Below are 27,452 nucleotides of genomic sequence, written 5' to 3' on the forward strand. Positions count from 1 at the left end.
ATAGATAAATAGATAATATAATGGACAAGACCCAACCATAAGCTTAGCGCCAGATCGTTTAGTTATTTGCTACAGCTTTCTTCATGTCAAGTTTCTTCGACCATGAGATCATGCTACTCATGGATACCGAAAGAATACTTTTTGTGCTATCAAACGTCACTTTGTAAATGGATGATTATAAAGATGCTCTATAGGTATCTCCGAAGGTGTCTGTCAGGTTGCATGGATTGAGACTGGGATTTGTCGCTCCATGTGATGGAGAGATATCTTTGGGCCCATTCGGTAATACAACATCATAAGAAGCTTCATGTGACTAATGAGTTTGGTCATGGGATCTTGTATTACGGAACGAGTAAAGAGACTTGTCTGTAACAAGATTGAACTAGGTATGAAGATACTGACGATCGAATCTCGGGCAAGTAACAGATCGCTGGACAAAGGGAATTGCATACGGGATTGACTGAATCCTTGACATCGTGGTTCAACCGAGAAAGATCTTCCTCAAATATGTAGGAATCAATATGGGCATCTAGGTCCCGCTATTGGTTATTGACCCGAGAGGAGTCTCGGTCATGTCTGCATGTTCCGAACTCGTAGGGTCGCACACTTAACGTTCAGTGGCGCTAGGTTACTATTAAGACATTAATAGTGAAAAGTATGAAGGTTGTTTGGAGTCTCAGATGGGATACGGGACATCACGAGGAGCTCCGGAATGATCCGGAGGTAAATATTTACATATGAAAAGTTGTTTTCGGGGTTCCAGAAAAAGTTCGAGTTTTTTCAGTATTGTACCAGAAAAGTTCTAGAAGGTTCGGAAGTGGGGCCCACCTGCATGGGGGCCCACATGAACATGGGTAGTGCAAAAAGTCACCACAACCCTAGTCTTGGTGCACCAAGATCCTCCCTTATAAAGTAATAGTATCATATCCTGAAGGGATAAGATCAGGATCCCTAAAAAAGGGGATAGCGATCGATGGGGAAGGAAAGGAGGGATTTCCTTCCTCCCCTTTGACCAACAACCCAAGGGCCTTGAAGGGCAAGCCACCAGCCCCCTCCATGCCTATATAAAGGTGGGGTGAAGGGGGGCGTTGGGGGCAGCCACCATTCGACCCTTGAACATTACCTCTCCCAACTCCTCCCACGTTTCATCGGTACGCGCTTGGCGAAGCCCAGCTGGAATTCCGCTGCCACCACCACCACACCATCGTGTTGGTTCAGATCTCATCTACCGCCTCTCCCTCGCTTTCTGGATCAAGAAGGAGAGGACTCTGCCTAGCCATACATGTGCTAAACTCGGGGGTGCCGTCCATTTGGCACTAGATCGGATTAGATCATGATTGGATCGTGAAGAGTACAACTACATCAACCGCGTTACGATGCTAACGCTTCCGGTCTACAAGGGTATGTAGACACACTCCCGTCTAATTGCTATACATCTCCTAGATTGGATCTTGGATGTTTCATAGGAATTTTTTTTGATTTTCATGCTTCGTTCCCCATCAGTTCTCATTGGAGTTCTCCACAATCTTCCTTAGAGATTGGACTTCAAGTCGAAATTGTGTTGCATAATGCCTTTCTGCTTGAAGTTGAGACTGAAGAATTCGAACTGATTCAGGCAACGAATTATGTGAGCTTGTGTGACTGCTAGTCTCGACTAACTTGAACACTGCATCAGGACATGACTTTGGGGTTGTCTCACTATCTTCAAGATATTTTACTTTCTTTGCTGCAATATATATTGGGTTTATCTCACAACCTTCAGCAGGCTTGTGCATGCCATCAGGCATATATATCAACCTGAAACAAACAGATAGATCAATTTTTTTGCATGTATATAAACAACGATGGTAACTGCACTGTCAATTCCATCCAAATTCATACTACAAAATAAAGAGACAATTCAAAATGTTAATAGCATAATTTGGCATTGTTCATAATACGGGGAGTTTCACCACACTACCGGATTACATATCAACAAAACAGGCATAGATGCAGGGCAAAATACAATCATTGTATCTCTTTTGGTTAATGTGCATGGCATGTTGTTCATATCATTACCCACATCAGTAAGATAAAGCAGGAAATGACAAGGTGCAAATGTGGGCAGCTTCACCACACACTGAATTATAGATCAACAAAACCAAGCATACATGTAGGTATAAAGAAAATCATTTGATCTGTATTGAATAATGTGCATGGTATGAATAATGAATTTGGTTTTATGACTAAAACTTGGAACCTACAGTTGTTGCGAATATGCATTTCGATAGAAACAACAAACTAAATAGCAGTTGAGATGATATGGAGTATGAGCAAATTAAACAGCAGTTGAGGATAAATGCTTCAGAAGGACTGACTTACATTAACAGTTAACACCAGCTCTATAATGACCTTCTCCATGTCAAGGGAAGGATAACTCAAGAATTTCAGCACAAAATCTTGTTCATAAGCATTGCTTGTACTCTACATTTTATAGAGGGTAACTATAGATATGATAATACTGGAACGAATAGAGGATAATGAAGATAACATGCAGATTGATGCTACATAATCAACTACCTATCCATGTAAGTACAAGCGTCACAAGACAAAATGTACTGACAAAGCAATGTGCTACACTTCTGCACTGGCATTGTATGTGTATTTAGCTTTTTAGTAAGATTGAATATAGATATGATATTTCTTTAGTAAATGGTGGGCGAGGGAGATAAGATGTAGAGTAATGCTACACAATGAACCACTCCCTACTTCCCATAATATAAGAGTGTTTTGTACACTCTGTACAAAACACTCTGTTAATGTAAGTAAAGTGATACATGACGTTCGGTCCTTACAAGAGGACTGCAGAGCTAAACCTCTTTAAAAGCATCAGTTGATTCTAAATTTATGTAGGATCCAATACAGATCTTATAATGTCTACCGAATGGAGGATAAGGAGGCTAACATGTGAAGTGATGCTACACAATCAACAAGCTATGAAAGTAAGTATGGTGATAAAGGGCAAGAGGTACTCACAAGAGGAATGCACTATGCAGTATAGTTGCGAGATTCTATGGTCCCTTGAGAACAAATATTCTTCTACAAATAGTTTTCGTACAAGTGAGATGGTAAGGCACATGCAGAAATGTAGTTCAAATTATGATGTGATATCATAGACAGTACCTTACGTTGCATATGAGACCAATGTGTAACAAGATTATTCCAGTCACTACCTAGTAAATGTAGCACCGGAGACTTTACAGAAATTTTGTTTAGAGGTTGCCATCAAAGTATGCTTGCCTCAGGTAGCAACGATACTTCATCAACGCGTGCTTGAAAAGCGCAACCAAGCTTTGCTTGTCTTGACTATCCAGGTTGTTCCTCGCCTATTTAAAAGAATGAAATCTTTTGTCTTCTGTCAGCAAAAACATAGGCACCAATTACCATGAATTACATTAGTACATTACTTACACGTAAGTTGCGGAGGAAGATTGGAAATTGTTCTTTATCTGTGGTATAATATTTCCATGAAGGAAATATGCACACAAAGTTCCTCATAACAATAAAAGCTTCGTCTTCTAAACTGGGAAGAAGTGGAACAAGGGTCCTATTTGCTGTAATTGAGACTCTCTCTCGTTCGAAAAGGGATTTGGCAACTGGAGTTGGTGTACTCTTTGTTGGAATGGGGGTTTTGCGTCATAGAGCTGGTGCTATGCCAACTGGCATCATCATATTATTTGCTGCAGTCGGGGTCTGCTGAGTTGGGGCATCGAGATGGCCAGTGGGGTAGGGCTAGAGTCTGCTAGAGTTGGGGACGTGTTTTGTGGGTCTGATGATATTGCCACTACACCTCATGTGTCACTACCTTTTCCAAATACTTTGTTTGTGCTCCTTCGCGGTCAACAATCATCCTCTTCCTTTTGAATGTTTGATACACAAGAAAAACATTTGAATGGAGAAATATGGTATGCTGACAGATGGAATATGCACTGAAAATGGATAGGCATAGCATATTCACATATACGATGTGTAAACCAAGCAAATGGTGATGCAACAAAGTAGAAGCAATGCAAAGCATCATTTTTAAGATATGTGCGACCAATATAACCTTGCAAAGTTAGAGCAAGCACCTTGATGGGTGAATAAGATAAGTCATCTACCTCTGACTCCTCCACTAGGGAGCTACATTGACTTAGGTCTCCCTCTAGCTCAGAATCATTGTTAGGATCATATTCTGAATATGAATCTATAGGTGGAGAGCATGTTCATTCCGTTGCATCCAGACTAGATCTCACTCCCTTAATGCTAAGTTTGACAACCACGACATTGTTCTGCTTTATTCTTCTCATGTGTGCAAGATCATAATCATTATGATGATGTTCAGTATCTGAGATTCATGATAAAAAAGTAGTCAGATTATCTATGGCATGCATTGCGGATTCTACTCCAACAGTGTCTCCTGACAAACCCCTGCGTATACAAAGTTCATCCCCAACCATGCTGACCAGACCACACACAGAAATACAAACCTCTTATGTCTCTATAAGGGGCGGACACACATTTCAAAACTGAAGTAGGAACATTAGCATCATATCAAATTCGTATTTGAACAAATAAACTTCAGAATTATGAGTGGCATAATGTTTAGCTTCAAGGGTGGAGTGCTGGTAGTGCGAAACAAAGCAAGTAGGTAGATTGTATTCCATGTAAAAGATCATAGTCTATGTAAAAGGTGGACATAACACTTTTCTTTCTATACAATGCAGTGTACGTTGCCCACACATGATGGAAGAGATCACAAAGAGAAATACTTTTCACTCATGTCTGCGTTTCCAGGATTTTGAAATAGGGTGGTCCATCTAAAACATATTGAAAAAAAATATGACAAGGTAAGCATAGAGATAGTGAATCAATCATTACTTGTGAGCTTACTAGGACAAGTATGCAAAATCATAACTGTAGTAAGAGAGCGTCCAAAATCTGAATCAAGAAGTTGGGCTAGCACTTATTTTTTGCAACTAATCAAAGTGAATAATTGGATATCGTATCGAATGAGTAAGAAAGGCAAGTAAAACTGTCAACAAACCTGGCCTATAGTAGTAATCTGGGTCAATGTCACTATGACCAACAATCCAACATGACTAGTGTTTGTTCCTAGGCTAGGAATTTTGAAACCCTATCAACTTTACAGGTACTAAAGATTACTGAAACATCTGAACCATTAAGTGTAGGTAGCACTTAGTACACAACAAATCCTAGCCTAATGAGTAATGAATCAATTAGAAAATGGGTGATGGGGAGTGGCTGCTGAGTGTAGAGGATGTATCTTAGGATAAATCGGGTTGGCCGAGTGGGTGCTGCACACCTGGGCCCTGAACAGACTGGGAAGGTAGGCATGCCGGCACGCCCGGGCAGCGGTGACGCTGTTGGGCGAGCGGCTCTTGACCTCCTGTTAGTCCGGCGTCTCCTCCTAAAGTCATGCCATCCGGTGACGGCAAGTCGCCGGTGAGGCAGGCGGCTGGGGGCGAGTAGAGATCGGAAGCGTGCAGAAGAACAGAGGGGAATCGGGGTCTGGGCCGACCCAAAATCCCAGGGTGTGCCGCGGCCCACCCTGGCCACCCTGTAGATCCGCCCTAGCGGCCTACATGTATTTGGAAACTAAATTCAGAACATTTAGCTGACCAATTAAATGAATCTGTTTTTACTAATATCAACATCATATTAGATTCATATTTGAACAACTAAGTGATGACCCACAAGTATAGGGGATCAGTCGTAGTCCTTTCGATAACTAAGCGTGTCGAACCCAACGAGGAGCAGAAGGAAATGACAAGTGCTTTTTAGCAAGATCTTTTTTGCGAGCACTAAAATAGTCGGTAACAGGTAGTTTGATAGCAAGATAATTTGTAACAGACAAGTAACGGGAACGGTAAATACAGTGCAGCAAGGTATCCCAATCCTTTTGTGGCAAAGGGCAAGCCAAAACGGTCTCTTATAATAAGCAAAGTGTTCTTGAGGGTACACGGAAATTTCATCTAGTCACTTTCATCATGTTGGTTTGATTCGTGTTCGCTTTGATAATTTGATATGTGGGTGGACTAGTGCTTGGGTCATGTTCTTACTTGAACAAACCTCCCACTTATGATTAACTCCCTCGCAAGCATCCGCAGCTACGAGAAAAGTATTAAGATAAAATCTAACCATAGCATTAAATATTTGGATCCAAATCGATCCCTTACGAAGTAGCGCATAAACTAGGGTTTAAACTTCTGTCACTCTAGGAACCCATCATCTAATAACTACTCCACAATGCATTCCCTTAGGCCCAAAGATGGTGAAGTGCCATGTAGTCGACGTTCACATGACACCACTAAGGTTATCAGAACATACATATCATCAAAATATCGGACACATATCAAGTTCACATGATTACATGCAACATGACTTATCTCGTGACCTCAAGAACAAAAGTAACTACTCACAAATTATAATCATGCTCAAGATCAGAGGGGTATTAAGTAGCATAATGGATCTGAACATATAATCTTCCACCAAATAAACTATATAGTAATCAACTACAAGATGTAATCAACACTACTAGTCACCCATAGGTACCAATCTGAGGTTCCAGTATAAAGATTGAACACAAGAGATGAACTAGGGTTTGAGAGGAGATGGTGTTGTTGAAGATATTGATTGAGATTGGCCTCCCAAAGATGAGAGGGTTGTTGGTGATGACGATGACTTCGATTTCCCCCTCCATGAGGGAAGTTCCCTCAGCAGAATCGCTCCGCCGGAGGGTAAAGCTGCTCCTGTCCAAGTTCTGCCTCTTGACGGCGGCGCTTCGTCCCTAAAGTCCTCCTCCTATTTTTTTTCTAGGTCAAAATGGCCTATATACTAGAAGATGGGCACCGAAGGTGGGCTGGGCTGAGCACAACCCACCAGGGCGCTCCTGGGGGGCCTGGCGCGCCCTGGTGTCTTGTGCTCACCAGGTGGCCCCCCTCCGGTAGTTATTTGCTCCAGTATTTTTTATATATTCCAAAATAATTCAACGTAAATTTTCAGCTCATTTGGAGATGTGCAAAATAGGTAACTCTGGCGTAAATTTTTTAGGTCTAGAATTCCAGTTGCCGGTATTCTTCCTGTTTGTGTAAACCTTGCATATTATGAAAGAAAAGGCATTAGAATTACTTCATAAAGCATTATTATGCATAAAAATATTATAAAAATAGTAGGAAATCATGATGCAAAATGGACGTATCACTAAGCTTGTTTAGCTTGATGGTTGGAGCAGTGCTATTATGACATGAAGCACATAGGCTGATCATATAGTGAACATAAAAGGGGGACCCTAAGCATGATCAATTAAACCCTGTTATGACTATGCCATGGCAGATTTGAAGCTGCAAACTGCACAAAGGCTACTTAGCAACCAATGTTTGCTTTGAACTAACAACTAAGATTCTAAGAGCTGAAAAGAAAGTACAGTAACCAAGTGATGATCTATTTTCTGGTTGAGATAAAAAAAGTTGAGAATATATGAAGGAGTACCACCTCTCTTGCGGCGTCGTGTAGGCATTGGTGGTGAGATTGCTGTCGGCGACGTGGAAGCAGATATGCAGTGGTAGACGGAGGCAACGGGGGTTAAGTTTCGTTGCGGTGGACGAGAAGGTCGTCGGAGTGGCCCCGACAAGGTGGAAGACGGCACAGATGAAGGGAGAGGACGCGATGCAAGGCTCCCGGTCCGGCATCGTGGATGAGAAACGTCAATCTCTTGTAGAGGATGGCGTGGTCTAGGTAGGAGAGCCCGAACCTAGGTAAAAACCAATGCCCCTATTACCATTGTGTCAAGGATACTAGCTCGGGACCCCCTACCTGAGATCCGTCGGAATCGACTCCATTGCCTATCCTATAGCAATTGCCATTGTGGAAGTTGAAGACACACTAGTTGGGCCTGGTTCTTGGAGACACTGAAAAATGATCTAGGGATTGACAACACATATCCATGTACAATTATGCCAGTCAAGAAAAAAGTAAAATACCAAACCAAACTTGGGTACAAACATTTCTTGCACTTATTCTTCCTTAACATAATCGATAAGAAATATTGTTTTGTTTGTAGGGGCTCATAAATGCAGTCAATGATCAGTTCCTAGATTCATAGCATAGGTTTTATGTGACACACATGTGGCAAAATTTATAGCAAACTTCAATGGTGATGTGTTGACGAACTGGATGTGGAAGATTTCTAGAAGCACGACTCTAACTAAGTATGAAGAATACATGGAAGAAATGAATATAATCAGCGCAGAAGCATATGAGTGGTTAGTAAAACATAGCCCTAGAACTTGGGTCAAGGCTTTTCAGAGTGACTTACCAAAGTGGGACATTCTCTAGAATAACCTTTGTGGTAAAAAAAACCTTTGTGAGGTGTTTAATAAGTAAGCATTCAATCCTTGCTATCAATATGACATCACAGTTGTTAATCCTTACATACAGATGATTTATAATCCTTATATACATATGATTCCCTAGGAGGGAAATACCTTTCCCTAACCGTCATCGACGAGCGATGTTAGGACTCGTCAAGTACCCCTCATCGCAGGCATAGAAGGCTCAAGCATACCGACTGTTGACACCAGATTTTGGCATGGTCGAAAACATAATTAAGAATGTCTTAAATGGAAAAATGCTCAAAATGAGAAAGTTCCATATCATCAAAAAGATAAACTTTGATATTCGGGCCATAGCAATCCGGTCTCATCTCTAAGGCCGAAGTTCTTTTCGAAGTACTGAGATTTTCTATCCAAAACACTTTTCGGCTGATTACGCCCCCAAGATGGCCACGTATGAGAAAACTTTCTACATGAATTGTCTTCGTCTCGTCGAAACGGTTGATTTTTATATAAAAATTGTTCCAATCCAAGTTCATATGCAGAAGTTATAGCCAAAATCGTGCACTGCAGCAGTGTGTGGCCGGATCATCCGGGTCGGGTCCGGATCATCCGCGAAATTGAAGCACCAAGACCACAAAAGTTTTGTGGTGAAGCCGGATGATCTGGGTCCAGTCCCGGATGATCCGGATGGAGGCCGGACAATCTGGGTAGAAGTCCGGAGGTCCGGACAACTTTTTCTGCTACAGATTTTATAAAACGGCCAGAAACACCATCAAGATGGCCTCGGATCGAAAAGTGTTCTACATGAAAGTTGTGCGTCTCGTCAAGACGGTTGACTTCGATATAAAAATCGTGCAAATCGAAGGTCGTATGTGGTTTCTAGATCCAAAACAGTGAGGTGCTATCACAAAATTGGGCTAGGCCGGATCATCCGGGCCTTGAGCCGGACATCCGGGCCGGAGGTCGTGAATAGTCCGTGTTTTGTTAGGTTTTGATGATTTGGATGGCTAGGAAAGTCCTTTTCTTGTACGGGAAATCCATCCACCTCTTACATACACAAGAGGTGACGGCCGATTGAACAACAACACACAATCGCAAAGCCCATCTACTTTTTACCCTAGTTTTACATCCCTTCCTTGTTCTTTCTCTCTCTTTCTTCGTTCGTTCTTCATATTGAAGGGCAGCGATCCTCGAGGCTCTAGGGGCGGGCGAACCGACCTAGGGTAGCCCATAGCCGGCGTACGTCCAGACGGGTTCCCTCCCAGGCGCGTGGAGTTTCGGGTGCTCAAAAGCGCTCGTCGGATTGCTTGCGTACCGCGCTTCCGGACGGATCTCCTTCGGCGTGAGCTGCGGTGCGTCACCCTTGGCGTTGGAAGTACACGGCGACGTGTTCGTGTGCGAACACACTTTTTTGGCGACTCCGCTGGGGAAGAAGCTTTGAACGGTCTCCGGCCCGTTCTTGCTATGAAGAGATCGTCATCTAGGGTTTGCAATCTACAAAGGTAACATGAATACCCAATTCACATATGTAGATGCAAATGATGCATATGTTGTTGCTAGATCGTTTAATGAGCATAATGTACCGGCTAGCCCTAGCTTTATCAATCATGCATCTAATTATGTGCAAGAGCTGATGCAACAAAATCTCCATGCTTCTACCTCATATAATTTTAGCAACATGGAACATATGTATACAAACTCCCATGCATCGGCAGCCCCACAAATCCATATGCCGATGAACAACATGCTGAGTTTTGTTAATCAAGTTGAAACACTTCACATAGGAACTTCTGATAGTATGCAACAAAGTGTTTCAACTTTTTATTCATTGGCAATGAGCTTGCAATATGTTAATCAAAACATGCTGGTGGATACGGGAATTGGCCATGCTACTACTAGTTATCCGGCCAATTACCCTCAGTCATCATATGCTACACCTCATGCTACTAATTTTTTGGCACCATATGCAACTATGGGTATTCATAATTTGGCTTCGCACCTTCACGCTAATAGCCGAATAAGTGAAAATTCTATAGGATCACATGTGTCTTCACCTAGTATCATAGCATTCAATGTTTTCCCTGCAAAATTGCAGAATTTTGGTGACATCTCATTACCAAAAGAGTCTCAAAGTGTCAGGGGGCAGTTCTATCCAGATTAGGTCATTAAGAAGAATCTTACGTCTTTTTGGGACGAATGCAATGTTGTTCTACATGAATTAATAAAAGAGGGAAAGCTTGTTAATTCTGCTGCAATTCAAGCTAGATTATGTCAAAAAGAGAAAGCATTGGGTGTGGATAGAATTATCAAAAAAGGTGGTGATTCGGATAACAAAGTTAATTCAGCTATTGAAAATACCGAATCAAATATTACGTATGCCAAATTTATTCTAGAAAAACAGGATGACAAGGTGTTGGGAAGCTATTCGAAAGATGAACAACATATCGTTCAAGTAACGCAACCATCATGCTCTCCCTACGTGTTTGAAAAGGTTTGTCTAGCAAGTGATTTACTTATCTTCCGATTTGGTCGCAACTTTATTGTTGATGCTTCTATAAGAGAAATTCTCATAAGTAATTTTGAAATACCAATGAAGAAGGGAAATTTACTTGTTAGCAATAAAACTATAATAGAACACATTGGTCAATCTATTGTGCCATTTATAAAGACCGATAGTGACCTATTACTACAGCCAAATTTTTCCCCATTGCTTTATCAAAATTTCATATCTAATTGGGTAGCTTTTCTTGTTTCATACTTGGCTTGCACTTGGTCTCAACTGAGACATGTGTATTCTAACTATTTTTGTTTCAGAAATTTAAAGCCAATATCAAATTCTTTTGAGAAATCCGATGCTAATATTATATCTTATCCAAATACATCGGAGATAGGGTGCAAAACACAATGCATAGCCGAATGGGGAGATTCTAAATCTGAACCATTCGTTTGCTTACCTCCAAAGCCGTTCGCACACCAAGATCGGCTAGAAAACAAAACATATACCTTCGATTCAAACATGTGTGATCAAATCTTTTATTTGTTGTTGAAAAATAATTACATTAGAATTCTTGATCACCATGTCAAGCCATCTATCCATGGACGAATTTATTGTAAGTTGCATGATTTGTTCAAGCATAGTATTGAGGATCGCAACATGTTTCATCAAATAGTTAAATCGGCCATTGATAAAGGACGATTGAAATTTGTTGAGACACCAAGAGATGACGAGTCTATTCTAATTGGTCCCGATGGTAAAAGGTTTTTGCATTGGCTAATTCAAGCTGATCCATTTAAAGAGAAGGTAAAAACTGCAGGTGATGGGATCAAGTTTTCAAGTAAAGAAGTTGTTGAAGAGCATAATGAACATAATCTTTAGGGAGAGAATTCCATCGAAGCTACAATGGAGACGCCAAGGATTGGGGGGAAACAAGAAAATCCAAAGATCGGTGCAAGCTCAACCAAAGAAAACAAAGGCCGATGTAAGCACAAAGGTAAAAAGCCAAAAGTCACTTTCGCGCAACTATTGGAAAAATATCAGAAGATAAGTGAGAAGAACAGTGCTTATCGGCCAACTAATGCAAAAGCATCAAGATCACCCCCTAGACGCAAATCCAAGGATCGATATTGGCAAGAAGAGAATTTGAATGCAACTTGTTCATATCCTTATTTTGGGCCACCAATGCCAATGTCATGGATGCCTCCCTATGCTCACGTAAATCCATATCCATCATGGGACAAGTATGATACAAGGGCACATTCTCCGTATTATTATAAACCATCTCGCCAATATTATGCAACTCCAAGAAGACCAACGTTCAATGAGTAGTCATATGTTCAAGACTGTTTCAATAAAAAAGAGTCGGTCCGGAGCACAAGGAAGAATAAGGAGGTGGTTGAGCAAGTCTACCGCGTTAAAAGGGATGGTCGTAAGAGTGCCACATTAGATATGATCTCAAATGAAAAAGAGCCAATTAAAGTGCTGACATTGGCTACAAAAGGCAATGAGGCAAGTCAATCAAGTGCCAAATCTGAAGGGAAGAAGTTGAGAGTGCACAAGGTAAAACAAGATTTGCCATTACTTCAAACAAAATCGCAGCCGGGGTGCCCACTCTGCTTGTCGTATTGGCAAATGAAGAAGTTGCAAAAGCTTAGTGCACAAGAACTTGAAAAGAGAAACATGTCATGGGTTCCCAAAGAAAGTATTCAAAAAAATAATTATGTGCAAGCTTCCTTTATAAGGAGTGCGACAAAGGTGAAGAAGAAAAATAGTGAAAACTATGAAGGACCAAGCCGAAGGTTTCAACATCTTCGGTCCACACATTATCAATTTTCTTCAACAATGTCGTTGATGCCTATGCCATGGAATTTGTCATCAGGTATGATTGGTTACCCTCAATGGGCTTATTTTAATCCATGGATGCAATATAATTTCTTACATCATGAAAGAGTATTACCAAATCATCATATGTTTGATTAGCTTCACTTTTGTTGCTAATCTAAATGGCTGATATATACTTATCATCCTAAGCACGTACAAATGGCCAATGAAGTGTTGACATCATCCTTAGAAAGAGCATTGTGCAAGTTATTTTTCGGCATGGAAGCTTTACCGAAAAACAGGGGGGCATGTGTTGACACCAGATTTTGGCATGGTCGAAAACATAATTAAGAATGCCTCAAATGGAAAAATGCTCAAAATGAGAAAGTTTCATACCGTCAAAAAGATAACTTTGATATTTGGGCCATACACTACAAGAAATATGTCAACTTGTGACCTTGACTATTGGTCACTGAAAGGTCATTGTTTTTCATTTGCGACCTTTTTGTGACCAAAAACAGAAAGTCAAAAGCTGGCGGTTGTAAACTGAAATTAACGACCTTCTTTGTGAGAAGGTCGTAGACGTTTATGACCAAAATATGCCTATTGTTTTGTTTTGGTCACTAGCAACCTCCCCAGGCCACGTAGGCATCCAGTGTGTCAAGCTGACGTGGATAAGATTCAGCCCGGTCCAATTCGATGTTCTACATGGGCCGAGCCCATTAATTCGGCCTTGTTAATATATTTTTCTGTTAATTTTCGCTTGCTACATGGGCCTAGCCCAACAATTCGGCCTTTTTTCTGGGTGCGTCCTTTTAGAGTGTATGATCTTTTATTTTTCACCATTTTATTTTGGTGCTGGCCCCACTAGTCAGGTTGGTCCCGAATATCATAATCAAAATTTCAAATGCGCTCAAATTATTTTTATAAGTGGGTCACATGAGTCATGTTTCCATTGCACACATTTTCAAATCACATACATAATTACTATTTCATATGAAACAAAAATTGTAATTCTAAAACATACAACATTTCATTCAAAAACAGAGAGAAGATATATGAAATTCTGGAGTTCACAATGCCCATATAACCCAACTATTATTACATAACTTGCTATACAAAAATGTCTTGGTGCGTCTTTGAACATCTTCTTTCGTCTTGAATTTAGGCAAAATATCTGCCAACAAAAAAACAGAACAACGAGGATATAGTGTGAATAACAACAGCAACAAGTGACGGGGTGCTATTTAGTAAGATTAAGTCCAGAAAGAAACATGCATGGAAATTAAGAAGAGCTAGAGCAAGTCTGCATGTGGTTGCCGTATATGGAGTCGTAATATACTCATGGATTAATAATCTATAGTAGGAAGTGTTTTTTCAGCATGTCAGTTGCTTAGTTATTCATGAACTCGTAAGTGTTTATCACCAACTCTCCTCATACTAAATTTACATTGAACAAGAAAGGAATCAATACCATATGACCAACTCTGCTAAAGTTACCATGCCCTCCACATGTTTATGTAATAAATTTACATTGAACAAGAAATGAATCAGTATCGTATCTCTTAATTCATTGTTGCACATCTAGCAAGAACAGATCAATACACATACCTAATAAGCAAACATCACAACATGGCATGACATCTGACCTTAATCGACTGGATCAAAAAATTAAGACCGCAAGACCATTGTCTCACACCCAGAAGCGAGCATTTCCCCGCAACAAACAGAAGCATAGCTACAACGAAACTGGGACGCCTAGATTTTGGGCACGCAAAATTTCAGACTTATCAGCAACATCACATGACATCAAATTGGCATGACTTCCCAGGAACCCGAGCAGAGCCGGGCATCGCCAATGGGAGGTAGGAAATGTTGGGAATCATAAACCAGAGAAAAGGGGGACACAGGAGGATCCGCGAACCTGCTTGTAGTTGAAATTGTTTGAGCGCCTGGAGCCGTCCTTATCTAAGAATCTTATACTAGCATTTTGCAGGTTGGGTACAAAGGTTTTGCTTCAATACCTTCAAAATCTGTTTGGGAAGAAGAAAAAATTAGTAACATTTCAATTCCTCTGTTTTAAATACTCCTACAGGCATCATAAGAGAAGTACTCGGCTGTAGCTAATGCAACATGATGGGAGCCCAAAATAAAACAAAGATAATTGTTGAAAAAATTACTCCAGTTTATACTCCTCTTTTAGCATTACAGATTATACCTAATGCAACATCATGGGAGCTGATGTACAGGAGTATTTGCAAATCATACAAATGATACAACATCATGGAGTAGGATAACATGTTTTACCATCGTAGATTCATACCAATATTTGCACAGCAAGTTTATCGTCTAACCAAACACCCTCTTACAAGTAGAAATGTATTCGCTTATATACAGTGTATTTGTAGAATTACTATATGGTACTCTAGCTGTCTTAAGTCTTGACCACAATGGTAATTAATTTGGACATGCGAATCACAATACACATAGAGAGATATTAATTCCTCTATGGCACGCAGGGACGCAGCGATGCAAATCACTCCTACCATACCATGTGGCCAAGGAAACTGTTCTGCTCCTCCAGGATGTGCACCTGCATGCATCACACTCCAACAGAGCCATATGCATGATCAATCACAAGTTCACAACTGCTTGTCTGCATCTTAAATCATTCTATTTCCATTACGATTACAGCTACTTACCCTGTGGTGTGATTCATCTAGCTGCTCCTTCATCAGTTTATCCTACACATAAGTGATTTCTACTACACAACCTTCTTCTTGTAGACGTTGTTGGGCCTCCAAGTGCAGAGGTTTGTAGGACAGTAGCAAATTTCCCTCAAGTGGATGACCTAAGGTTTATCAATCCGTAGGAGGCATAGGATGAAGATGGTCTCTCTCAAGCAACCCTGCAACCAAATAACAAAGAGTCTCTTGTGTCCCCAACACACCCAATACAATGCTAAATTGTATAGGTGCACTAGTTCGGCGAAGAGATGGTGAAACAAGTGGTATATGGATAGTAGATAAAGGTATTTGTAATCTGAAATAATAAAAACAGAAAGGTAACTAATGATAAAAGTGAGCACAAACGGTATTGCAATGCTAGGAAATAAGGCCTAGGGTTCATACTTTCGCTAGTATAAGTTCTCTCAACAATACTAACATAATTGGATCACATAACTATCCCTCAACATGCAACAAAGAGTCACTCCAAAGTCACTAATAGCGGAGAACGGACGAAGAGATTATGGTAGGGTACGAAACCACCTCAAAGTTATTCTTTCCAATCAATCCGTTGGGCTATTTCTATAAGTGTCACAAACAGCCCTAGAGTTCGTACTAGAATAACACCTTAAGATACAAATCAACCAAAACCCTAATGTCACCTAGATACTCCAATGTCACCTCAAGTATCTGTGGGTATGATTATATGATATGCATCACACAATCTCAGATTCATCTATTCAACCAACACATAGAACCTCAAAGAGTGCCCCAGAGTTTCTACCGGAGAATCACGACGAGAACGTGTGCCAACCCCTATGCATAGGTTCCCAATGTCACGAAACCCGCAAGTTGATCACCAAGACATACATCAAGTGTTCTCAAGTCTTTAAAGACTTAATCCGATAAGATAACTCCAAAGGGGAAACTCAATTCATTACAAGAGAGAAGAGGGGGAGGAGAAACATAGGATCCAACTATAATAGCAAAGCTCGCGATACATCAAGATCGTATCATCTCAAGAACACGAGAGAGAGAGAGAGATCAAACACATAGCTACTGTTACATACCCTCAGCCCCGAGGGAGAACTACTCCCTCCTCGTCATGGAGAGCGCCGGGATGATGAAGATGGCCACCGGTGAGGGATCCCCCCTCCGGCAGGGTGCCGGAACAGGGCCCCGATTGACTTTTGGTGGCTATAGAGGCTTCTGGCGGCGGAACTCCCGATCTAATCTTTGTTCTGGAAGTTTTAGGGTATATGGAGTTATATAGGCAGAAGAAGCACGTCAGGGGAGCCACGAGGGCCTCACGAGGCAGGGGCGCGCGCCCTAGGGGGGTGGGCGCGCCCCCCACCCTCGTGGGCAGCTCCCGTATCTTCTGACGTGGGGTCCAAGTCCATCAGGTGTGTTTCCTTCCAAAAATAACTTCTCTAGTTGATTTCGTTCCGTTTCGACTCCGTCTGATATTCCTTTTCTTCAAAACACTGAAATAGGCATAAAACAACAAATCTGGGCTGGGCCTCCGGTTAATAGGTTAGTCCCAAAAATAATATAAAAGTTGATAATAAGGCCCAATATTGCCCAAAACAGTAGATAATATAGCATGGAGCAATCAAAAATTATAGATACGTTGGAGACGTATCAAGCATCCCCAAGCTTAATTCTTGCTCGTCCTTGAGTAGGTAAATGATAAAAAAGATAATTTTTGATGCGGAGTGCTACTTGGCATAATTTCAATGCAAATCTTCTTAATTGTGATATGAATATTCAGATTAGAAAGATTCAAGACAAAAGTTTATATTGACATAAAAATAATAATACTTCAAGCATACTAACAAAGCAATTATGTCTTCTCAAAATAACATGGCCAAAGAAAGTTATCCCTACAAAATCATATAGTCTGGCTATGCTCTATCTTCACCACACAAAATATTTAAATCATGCACAACCCCGATGACAAGCCAAGCAATTGTTTCATACAACTTTTTCAAAACTTTTTCGATCTTCACGCAATACATAAGCGTGAGCCATGGACATAGCACTATAGGTGTAATAGAATGGTGGTTGTGGAGAAGACAAAAAGGGAGAAGATATCTCACATCAACTAGGCGTATCAACGGGCTTTGGAGATGCCCATTAATAGATATCAATGTGAGTGAGTAGGGATTGCCATGCAACGGATGCACTAGAGCTATAAGTATATGAAAGCTCAAAAAGAAACTAAGTGGGTGTGCATCCAACTTGCTTGCTCATGAAGACCTAGGGCAATTTTGAGGAAGCCCATCATTGGAATATACAAGCCAAGTTCTATAATGAAATATTCCCACTAGTATATGAAAGTGATAACATGAGAGACTCTCTACTATGAAGATCATGGTGCTACTTTGAAGCACAAGTGTGGTAAAAGGATAGTAACATTGTCCCTTCTCTCTTTTTCTCTCTTTTTTATTTTTTATTTGGATCTTTTCTCTTTTTTATGGCCTCTTTTTTTTTGGGCTTCTTTGGCCTCTTTTATTTATTTATTTTCGTCCGGAGTCTCATCCCGACTTGTGGGGGAATCATAGTCTCCATCATCCTTTCCTCACTGGGACAATGCTCTAATAATGATGATCATCACACTTTTATTTTCCTTACAACTCAAGAATTACAACTCGATACTTAGAACAAGATATGACTCTATATGAAAGTCTCCGGCGGTGTACCGGGATGTGCAATGACTCATGAGTGACATGTATGAAAGAATTATGAACGGTGGCTTTGCCACAAATACGATGTCAACTACATGATCATGCTAGCAATATGACAATGAGGAAGTGTGTCATAATAAACGAAACGGTGGAAAGTTGCATGGCAATATATCTCAGAATGGATATGGAAATGCCCTAATATGTAGGTATGGTGGCTGTTTTGAGGAAGGTATATGGTGGGTGTATGATACCGGCGAAAGGTGCGCGGTATTAGAGAGGTTAGCAAAGGTGGAAGGGTGAGAGTGCGTATAATCCATGGACTCAACATTAGTCATAAAGAACTCATATACTTACTGCAAAATCTAGAAGTTACCAAAGCAAAGTATTACGCGCATGCTCCTAGGAGGATAGATTGGTAGGAAAAGACCATCGCTCGTCCCCGACCGCCACTCATAAGGAAGACAATCAATAAATAAATCATGCTCCAGCTTCATCACATAACGGTTCACCATACGTGCATGCTACGGGAATCACAAACTTCAACACAAGTATTCTTTAAATTCACAACAACTCAACTAGCATGACTTTAATATTATCACCTCCATATCTCAAAACAATTATCATGCTTCAATCTTTTCTTAGTATTCAACACACTCAAAAGAAAGTTTCACAAATCTTGAATACCAAGCATATTATTATTAAGCAAATTACCATGCTATTAAGAGACTCTCAAAATAATTTAAGTGAAGCATGAGAGATCAATAGTTTCTTTAAAATAAAATTACCACCATGCTCTAAAGGGTATAAGTGAAGCACTAGATCAAATGACAAACTACTCCGAGAAATATAAGTGAAGATCAATGAGTAGTCAAATAATTATGCAACTACGTGAAGACTCTCTAACATTTAATAATTTCAAATCTTAGTATTTTATTCAAACAGCAAGCAAATCTAAAGAAAATAAAATGACATTCTAAGAATGGCAAACATCATGTGAAGAAGTAAAAACTTACGATCAACCGATACTAACCGATAGTTGTTGAAGAAGAAAGGTGGGATGCCAACCGGGGCATCCCCAAGCTTAGACACTTGAGACTTCTTGAAATATTATCTTGGGGTGCCTTGGCATCCCCAAGCTTGAGCTTTTGTGTCTCCTTAATTCCTCTCATATCACGGTCTCCCTAAATCTCAAAAGCTTCATCCACACAAAACTCAACAAGGACTCGCGAGATAAGTTAGTATAAACCATTGCCAAAACCTTATCATACTCTACTGTAGCAAATCACTAAAATTATTATTCAACATTGCATACTAAATGCCTCTGCATATTTAATAGTCCTATCCTCAAATAGAATCATTAAAGAAGCAAACATATGCAAACAATGCAAACATAACAGCAATCTGCCTAAACAGGATAGTCTGTAAAGAATGCTGCAACATCCATACTTCCCTAGCTCCAAAAATTATGAAAGAAAATTCCCACTTTAGTAAATTTATCAGAGCTTAATATGCAAAATGTTTCAACATTTTATAACATTCTGACTTTTCTAGGGAATTATTGCAACAGCGGTAAACTTTCTATTTTCAAACAGCAACATATATACTTGTAACACAGGCAAAGTAAAGGCTATCAATGCCACTTTTATTGAAATAAAAGATGCAAAAAATTATTCTAAATAACAGTAAGAAAATCCTAACAAAATAAATTGACGCTCCAAGAAAAACACATATCATGTGGTGAATAAAAATATAGCTCCAAGTAAAGTTACCGATGAACGAAGACGAAAGAGGGGATGCCTTCCGGGGCATCCCCAAGCTTAGGCTTTTTGGTGTCCTTGGATATTACCTTGGGGTGCCCTGGGAATCCCCAAGATTAGGCTCTTGCCACTCCTTATTCCATAGTCCATCGAATCCTTACCCAAAACTTGAAAACTTCACAACACAAAACTTAACAGAAAACTCGTAAGCTCCGTTAGCGAAAGAAAACAAAACACTACTTCAAGGTACTGCAATGAACTCATTCTTTATTTATATTGGTGTTAAACCTACTGTATTTCAACTTATCTATGGTTTATAAACTATTTTACTAGCCATAGATTCATCAAAATAAGCAAACAACACACGAAAAACAGAATCTGTCAAAAACAGAACAGTCTGTAGTAATCTGGATCAAACGTATACTTCTGGAACTCATAAAATTCTCAAATAAATTGCTGGACCTGAGTAATTTATCTATTAATCATCTTAAAAAATAATTAACTAAATAGCACTCTCCAAATAAAAATGGAAGCAATTCTCGTGAGCGCTAGAGTTTCTGTTTTTTTTACAGCATGATCAACAAGACTTCTCCCAAGTCTTCCCAAAGGTTCTACTTGGCACAAACACTAATTAAAAGCATAAAACCACATATAAACAGAGTCTATATGAATTATTTATTACTAAACAGGATCAAAAAGCAAGGAACAAAAATAAAATTGGGTTGCCTCCCAACAAGCGCTATCATTTAACGCCCCTAGTTAGGCATGATGATTTCAATGATGCTCACATAAAGGATAAGAATTGTAACATAAAGAGAGCATCATGAAGAATATGACTAGCACATTTAAGCCTAACATACTTCCTATGCATAGGGATTTTATGAGAAAACAACTTGTGGGAATAAGGATCAACTTGCATAGGAAGGTAAAACAAGCATAACTTCAAAATTTTAAGCACATAGAGAGGAAACTTGATATTATTGCAATTCCTACAAGCATATGTTCCTCCCTCATAATAATTTTTAGTAGCATCATGAATGAATTCAACAATATAACCAGCACCTAAAGCATTCTTTTCATGATCTACAAGCATAGAAATTTTATTACTCTCCACATAAGCAAAATTCTTCTCATGAATAATAGTGGGAGTATCATAAGAGACTTGAATATTATAAATTCTTTCCACATTAAAAGAGTAATGTTCAGAAAAGGGGTAACCATAATCATGACAAGTTTTATAAATATAATCCTCACTACTTTTTATAGCATATGTATCATCACAATAATTATCATAAGTAGGAGGCATGTTATTATCATTATGAGTTTGCATATCAAAATTTGGTAGACTAAAAATATCATCATTATTAAACATAGCATCCCCAAGATTGGGACAAACATTAATTGCAGAAAATATATTCTCAAATATGTCATCCTCATCAAACATAGCTTCCCCAAGCTTGGGCCTTTTCATATCATAAGCATAATCACTCTCATCATTAATAGTATGGATAGCACCAATAGTATAGCAATTATTATATTCTTCCAAGCAAGTGCCAAAAAGATTTTCAAGATCATAAGAAGTATCATTATCTTCCCAATCATAATCATCACAACAAGCAATAGGCATAACGAGATCATCATCAAGTGTATCATCTTCATTTTCATGAGGCACAACAATAATAGGAGCAACTTTATTTGGGAGAGATACCTTTTTACCTCTCTTCCTTTTTCTTTTCTTCCTCTTCACCACATCATGTGGGGGTTCAATCCTCTTTTTGGAGCTCCTTATTAATGAGATTGGTTGACTAGAAGGCTCCTCCTCGTTACCTGATTCATCATAAGAAATAATAGGAGGATATTGGGAAGTCTCTTCCCTTTCATTAGTATTCTCTTCATCTTCTATTTGTTTTTTTCTTTATGTAATTGGCAATATAAGGATTTTCAATGCAATTCACTGCACAATACATATAAATATCTTCCAGATCAATATCGAGGAATTTCTTGAGGTTATATTCTGGAATATGCTTAGTTTGATGCTTCAATTCTTCATAACCCAAAAGCAAACTTAGTTCATTATAATGCGCAAGGGAAATCAAGTCATCACAATTTTTGGACACGATTCGATCATGAAACAATTTGCATTTGATATTTAAATGACCATGTTCATTGCAAAGTTCACAAGTACGGTAAAGATATTTTGAATTTTCAGCACTCACATCAAGACTTTCTTGCAACAATTTAGTTTCTAAATACTTATGCCTCTCGCAATATCTATCTTCTCTATTTGGTGCGTACTTGCAAACCCAATGCACTCCACAAAAATTGACTTGTTTATAGGAGGCATTTTCATCATAACTAGTGCAATCATCATTAGCATCATGGATATTCAAAAAATTCGTACTAACAACATTGCAATCATGCTCATCATTCACATATTTAGTGCCAAACATTTTATAGATTTCTTCTTCTAGCACTTGAGCACCATTATCCTTTCCATCATACTCACGAAAGATATTAAAAAGGTGAAGCGTATGAGACAAACTCAATTCCATTTTTTTGTAGTTTTCTTTTATAAACTAAACTAGTGATAAAACAAGAAACTAAAAGACTCGATTGCAAGATCTAAAGATATACCTTCAAGCACTCACCTCCCCGGCAACGGTGCCAGAAAAGAGCTTGATGTCTACTACACAACCTTCTTCTTGTAGACGTTGTTGGGCCTCCAAGTGCAGAGGTTTGTAGGACAGTAGCAAATTTCCCTCAAGTGGATGACCTAAGGTTTATCAATCCGTAGGAGGCGTAGGATGAAGATGGTCTCTCTCAAGCAACCCTGCAACCAAATAACAAAGAGTCTCTTGTGTCCCCAACACACCCAATACAATGGTAAATTGTATAGGTGCACTAGTTCGGCGAAGAGATGGTGAAACAAGTGGTATATGGATAGTAGATAAAGGTATTTGTAATCTTAAATAATAAAAACAGAAAGGTAACTAATGATAAAAGTGAGCACAAACGATATTGCAATGCTAGGAAACAAGGCCTAGGGTTCATACATTCGCTAGTGTAAGTTCTCTCAACAATACTAACATAATTGGATAACTATCCCTCAACATGCAACAAAGAGTCACTCCAAAGTCACTAATAGCGGAGAACGGACGAAGAGATTATGGCAGGGTACGAAACCACCTCAAAGTTATTCTTTCCCATCAATCCGTTGGGCTATTCCTATAAGTGTCACAAACAGCCCTAGAGTTCGTACTAGAATAACACCTTAAGATACAAATCAACCAAAACCCTAATGTCACCTAGATACTCCAATGTCACCTCAAGTATCCGTGGGTATGATTATACGATATGCATCACACAATCTCAGATTCATCTATTCAACCAACACATAGAACCTCAAAGAGTGCCCCAAAGTTTCTACCGGAGAATCACGACGAGAACGTGTGCCAACCCCTATGCATAGGTTCCCAATGTCACGAAACCCGCAAGTTGATCACCAAGACATACATCAAGTGTTCTCAAGTCTTTAAAGACTCAATCCGATAAGATAACTCCAAAGGGGAAACTCAATTCATTACAAGAGAGAAGAGGGGGAGTAGAAACATAGGATCCAACTATAATAGCAAAGCTCGCGATACATCAAGATCGTATCATCTCAAGAACACGAGAGAGATATCAAACACATAGCTACTGTTACATACCCTCAGCCCCGAGGGAGAACTACTCCCTCCTCGTCATGGAGAGCGCCGGGATGATGAAGATGGCCACCGGTGAGGGATCCCCCCTCCGGCAGGGTGCCGGAACAGGGTCCCGATTGACTTTTGGTGGCTACAGAGGCTTCTGGCGGCGGAACTCCTGATCTAATCTCTGTTCTGGAAGTTTTAGGGTATATGGAGTTATATAGGCAGAAGAAGCACGTCAGGGGAGCCACGAGGGCCCCACGAGGTAGGGGGGCGTGCCCTAGGGGGGTGGGCGCGCCCCCACCCTCGTGGGTAGCTCCCGTATCTTCAGACGTGGGGTCCAAGTCCATCAGGTGTGTTTCCTTCCAAAAATAACTTCTCTAGTTGATTTCGTTCCGTTTCGACTCCGTCTGATATCCCTTTTCTTCAAAACACTGAAATAGGCATAAAACAGCAAATCTGCGCTGGGCCTCCGGTTAATATGTTAGTCCCAAAAATAATATAAAAGTGGATAATAAGGCCCAATATTGCCCAAAACAGTAGATAATATAGCATGCAGCAATCAAAAATTATAGATACATTGGAGACGTATCAATAAGAAAGTCAAGTAACCATTGATTATCCTGTACTGAGAGTGGCATGCGAGCCGAGGTGAATATTGTGCAGTGCAGGGTGTTGTAACAGCACGCATACCTTCGTTTCACGGACTTTACCCAGCGCACACTCTAGCTTGTGCTCCAGACCGCGGAGCTTTGCCGCGGTTGCGCCAGACGGCAGGTCTTCTCCTGTCTGCCTCCTCACGCTGGCCTCCAGGTGGTCACGCTCATGCCTCAACGTTGCGATATCCGCCAACAGTTTCTGTGTGCAAGAATCATACAGATGAATCAGAATGCAGTTAACTCTGAGTGTAAAATAACTAGTACTATGAGTAGATGTGTTTGTGTATTAACTAGATATCCACCATGATTTTATGCCCTCGTAGCGCTCGATTAAGTCACTCCAACTGAACAAGTGACAAGTGAAGGAGTTTGTCAGCACTATACACTAGTACTATTAATTGTAGAGTGGATATACAGAGACAAATAATCAAATTTATGCATCATGTACAAGTTTCAGCACTATACGACTATGCATGTAGTGTAGATATTGAATGCCGGCAACCGGTACTTGTTGAACTTGAGGCTGTGTGTGCTTGCATTAGACCCAATCGCAGGTGGGTACAGGAGCAGCTGAATCTAACAGCAGGATTACAGTCAGAGGTAAATCAAAAGCATCGTCTGACTAAGTGGTCACCGAACACAAGGAGAGCACCCTCCCCAATACTGTAGCTACGTCTGAAGTCTAATGGCATGCCAAAGTTTATTATACCATAGAGTAATTCTACAAATACACTGTAGAGTAATTTGGACATGCGAATCACAATGGTAATTGGTAAATTACTTCTGATCAAACCGGGAGGGAGCACTGAAATAGCAGGGGATTCACTGATCGGTGAACGTACCCGTCGTTGGTCCTCGAGACGAGGTTGGGCTCCACGGCGGCGTCCATGATGTGGCTGAGCTCCTCGTGCCGCCACTGGGAGAAGCGCAGCAGCGCTTGGAACACCGCATGCTCCTGCCTGTTCCCCATGATCCCGTGCGCGCGGTGCACGAACCCGCCAAGCACGCTCTGGCGTATGTGCCCGTGCTCGTCCCCCTCGACGAGCAGGCGGACCACGAATGCGGAGGACTCCGGGCTGGACAACACCAGCTGCTCCAGCATCGTCGGGGAATCAAGCAGCTCCGATCGAATCTCCTCCAGCCTCGGGTCTTCAGGAATCGGTGGCTCTGACGCTTCCGAGCTCGAGCTCGGCGTCTCGTCCCGCGGTGGCTCCGGCAAGGTCTGCGGCGGCTCCGGCAAGGTCTGCGCCGCGTCGGAGCAGGCCGGGAGACGAGCGCCACGGTGCAACCGCCACCAGCACCTGTCGCCACGGGGAAGGGAAACTCTCCACCGCAGCATGTCGCGGACGGAGGGGGGTCGATTCCGCGAGGCTCGCGTGTGGGGGCGGGCGGTCGGGCCACTGGACTTGCACCCACTGGCTGTAGGCCATGGCCGGGATCGACGGCGCCGGGGACGCCCCTGCCGCTCGGCTGCCCGAGTTCGACGGTGGGACGCGGGAGCTTTGAGGAGGGAGAGGGGGGAGCTCCATGCGATCTGAGATCGAGGGGAGGGTCGGGCGCCGTCAGTGGTGGCGGCGAGGGCGTGAAGGGGGCGGGGCTGGATCAAGAAAATCTGGGGAGGGGAGGGGGACGGCGGCGGCGTGAGGGTGGATTTGGGGGCGGGGGAGAGGCGGCGGCGGTGGGAGTGGATCGGGGGAGAGAGGAGGGGATCTAAGTTAGGGTTTGGTTAGTTGGGCTGCGGTTGGGTGAGAGGGTGAGGGGATGAGGGCTGCCGTTGGATCCGGAAACATCCGATGACGGTTGATGCATGATCCGCGTGATATGTCCATGGACCAATCAGAACGCAGCAAATCATTTGATGACCTTATGACCATATAAATTGGTCGTGATCGATTCAAGATAAAAATTTCATTCCATTTTTCAATGCTCAAAATGAGTTTTTTGTGAAAGTCCTATCAAATATTTGTTCAAATGGTATTATATTTTGCACAAGTTTACATCTTGGATTTGCAAAACAATATTGATAAAGGGAGTTTTCATTTTCATTGAACGAAAAAATCATTTTCCATTTTCTGAGTGCCTAAAATGAGTTTTTTTGTGAAGGATATACCATATATTTGTTGCAAATTTGTTCCAAATCAATTTTCTAAAATAGTAGGTCATATTTAATGCACAATTGACCAAATGGTTGGGTGTCAAAAGTTTTTATCCACCTCTCATGAAAAAGACAAATTTCTACCGATTTAGCTAGAAGCGGGTCAAATTTGAACTGCAGCTGCCTCATAGTTTGCTCTTTATTTTTTCCAAAAATCATTTTTAGGTACAAAAGTATCTATTCAATTAGAAAAACACCAAAAGTTTTCCAAGATTCAACCACTAGCTAGGAACGGTTAAGCCTGCCGTTTTGACCGCATTTCGAAACGGGCATAAAATTTTCAAAAAAAACAAAAAATTGAAAAACCTTCATGTTGTGTCATTATATGTGGCCAAGTTACCAGGAAAAACAATAAACTTGTAATACGATAATTATTTTAGAAAAGTGTTCTCAGAAACGAGCTATCATGTGTGGGGATCAATGGCTTTCAAGCCAAATGATCAATCTTATGGTCACATTCATGGCATAGTTTGTTAAAGTGATATCATATTGTGCACAAGGGTTCATCTTGGAATGGCAAACAATGTTGCCTAAGGAGTTTTTATTTCCTTTGCACAAAAAATCAATTTTCCATTTTTCGAGTGCCCAAAATAAGTTTTTTTGTGAAGGACCTATAATAAATTTGTTGCAAAATTGGACCAAATCAATTTTCTAAAATACTAGGACATATTTAATGCATAATTGACCAAATGGTTGGGTGTAAAAAGTTTTGATCCACCTCTAGTGAAAAAGACAAAATTTCGCCGATTCAGCTGGAAGCGGGTCAAATCTGAACTGTAGCTACCTTGTAGTTTGCTCTTTATTTTTTTCCAAAAATAATTACTAGGTACACAAGTATCTATTTAATCAGAGAAACACCAAAAAAACTCCAAGATTCAACCACTAGATAGGAACGGTCATTTCCGCCGTTTTGACCGCATTTTGAAACGGGCATAAAAAATTCAAAAAAATCAAAAAATTGGGAAACCTTTGCATTGTGTCATTATATGTGGCCAAGTTCCCAGGAAAAATAACAAACTTGTAATACGGCAATTATTTTAAAAAAGTGTTCTCAGAAACGAGCTATCACGTGTGGAGATCAATGATTTT

General features: G+C 40.7%; 1 protein-coding gene across 2 annotated transcripts; it reads right to left on the bottom strand.

The window, feature by feature from the left end:
- Window positions 1-22,920: 22,920 nt before the first annotated feature.
- LOC125555786 (uncharacterized) lies at window positions 22,921-25,833 on the bottom strand. Of its 2 annotated transcripts, XM_048718631.2 has the most exons (3): window positions 25,051-25,833; window positions 24,500-24,552; window positions 24,172-24,407 (listed from the first exon to the last, which is right to left on the bottom strand). In XM_048718631.2, exons 1-3 carry the CDS (start codon window positions 25,545-25,547, stop codon window positions 24,373-24,375), a joined length of 585 nt encoding a protein of 194 aa, XP_048574588.1. In that variant the 5' UTR covers window positions 25,548-25,833; the 3' UTR covers window positions 24,172-24,372. The 2 variants fall into 2 exon arrangements, with proteins under 2 accessions (XP_048574589.1, XP_048574588.1); XM_048718632.2 differs by lacking the exon at window positions 24,500-24,552 and having other exon boundaries at window positions 22,921-24,407.
- Between the last annotated feature and the right edge of the window lie 1,619 nt (window positions 25,834-27,452).

Source organism: Triticum urartu, chromosome 5A (assembly GCF_056163025.1).
Source record: "Triticum urartu cultivar PI428250 chromosome 5A, HENAU_Tu73, whole genome shotgun sequence".
In the NCBI taxonomy this organism is placed as follows: Eukaryota; Viridiplantae; Streptophyta; class Magnoliopsida; order Poales; family Poaceae; genus Triticum; species Triticum urartu.

Coding starts and splice junctions, on each gene's coding strand:
- LOC125555786 (XM_048718631.2), bottom strand. CDS start 25,547: ATGCTGCGGTGGAGAGTTTCCCTTCCCCGTGGCGACAGGTGCTGGTGG. Junction 24,553..25,050: donor GTCTCGAGGACCAACGACGG/GTACGTTCACCG, acceptor TCACTTGTTCAG/TTGGAGTGACTTAATCGAGC. Junction 24,408..24,499: donor AAAATCATGGTGGATATCTA/GTTAATACACAA, acceptor TCTTGCACACAG/AAACTGTTGGCGGATATCGC.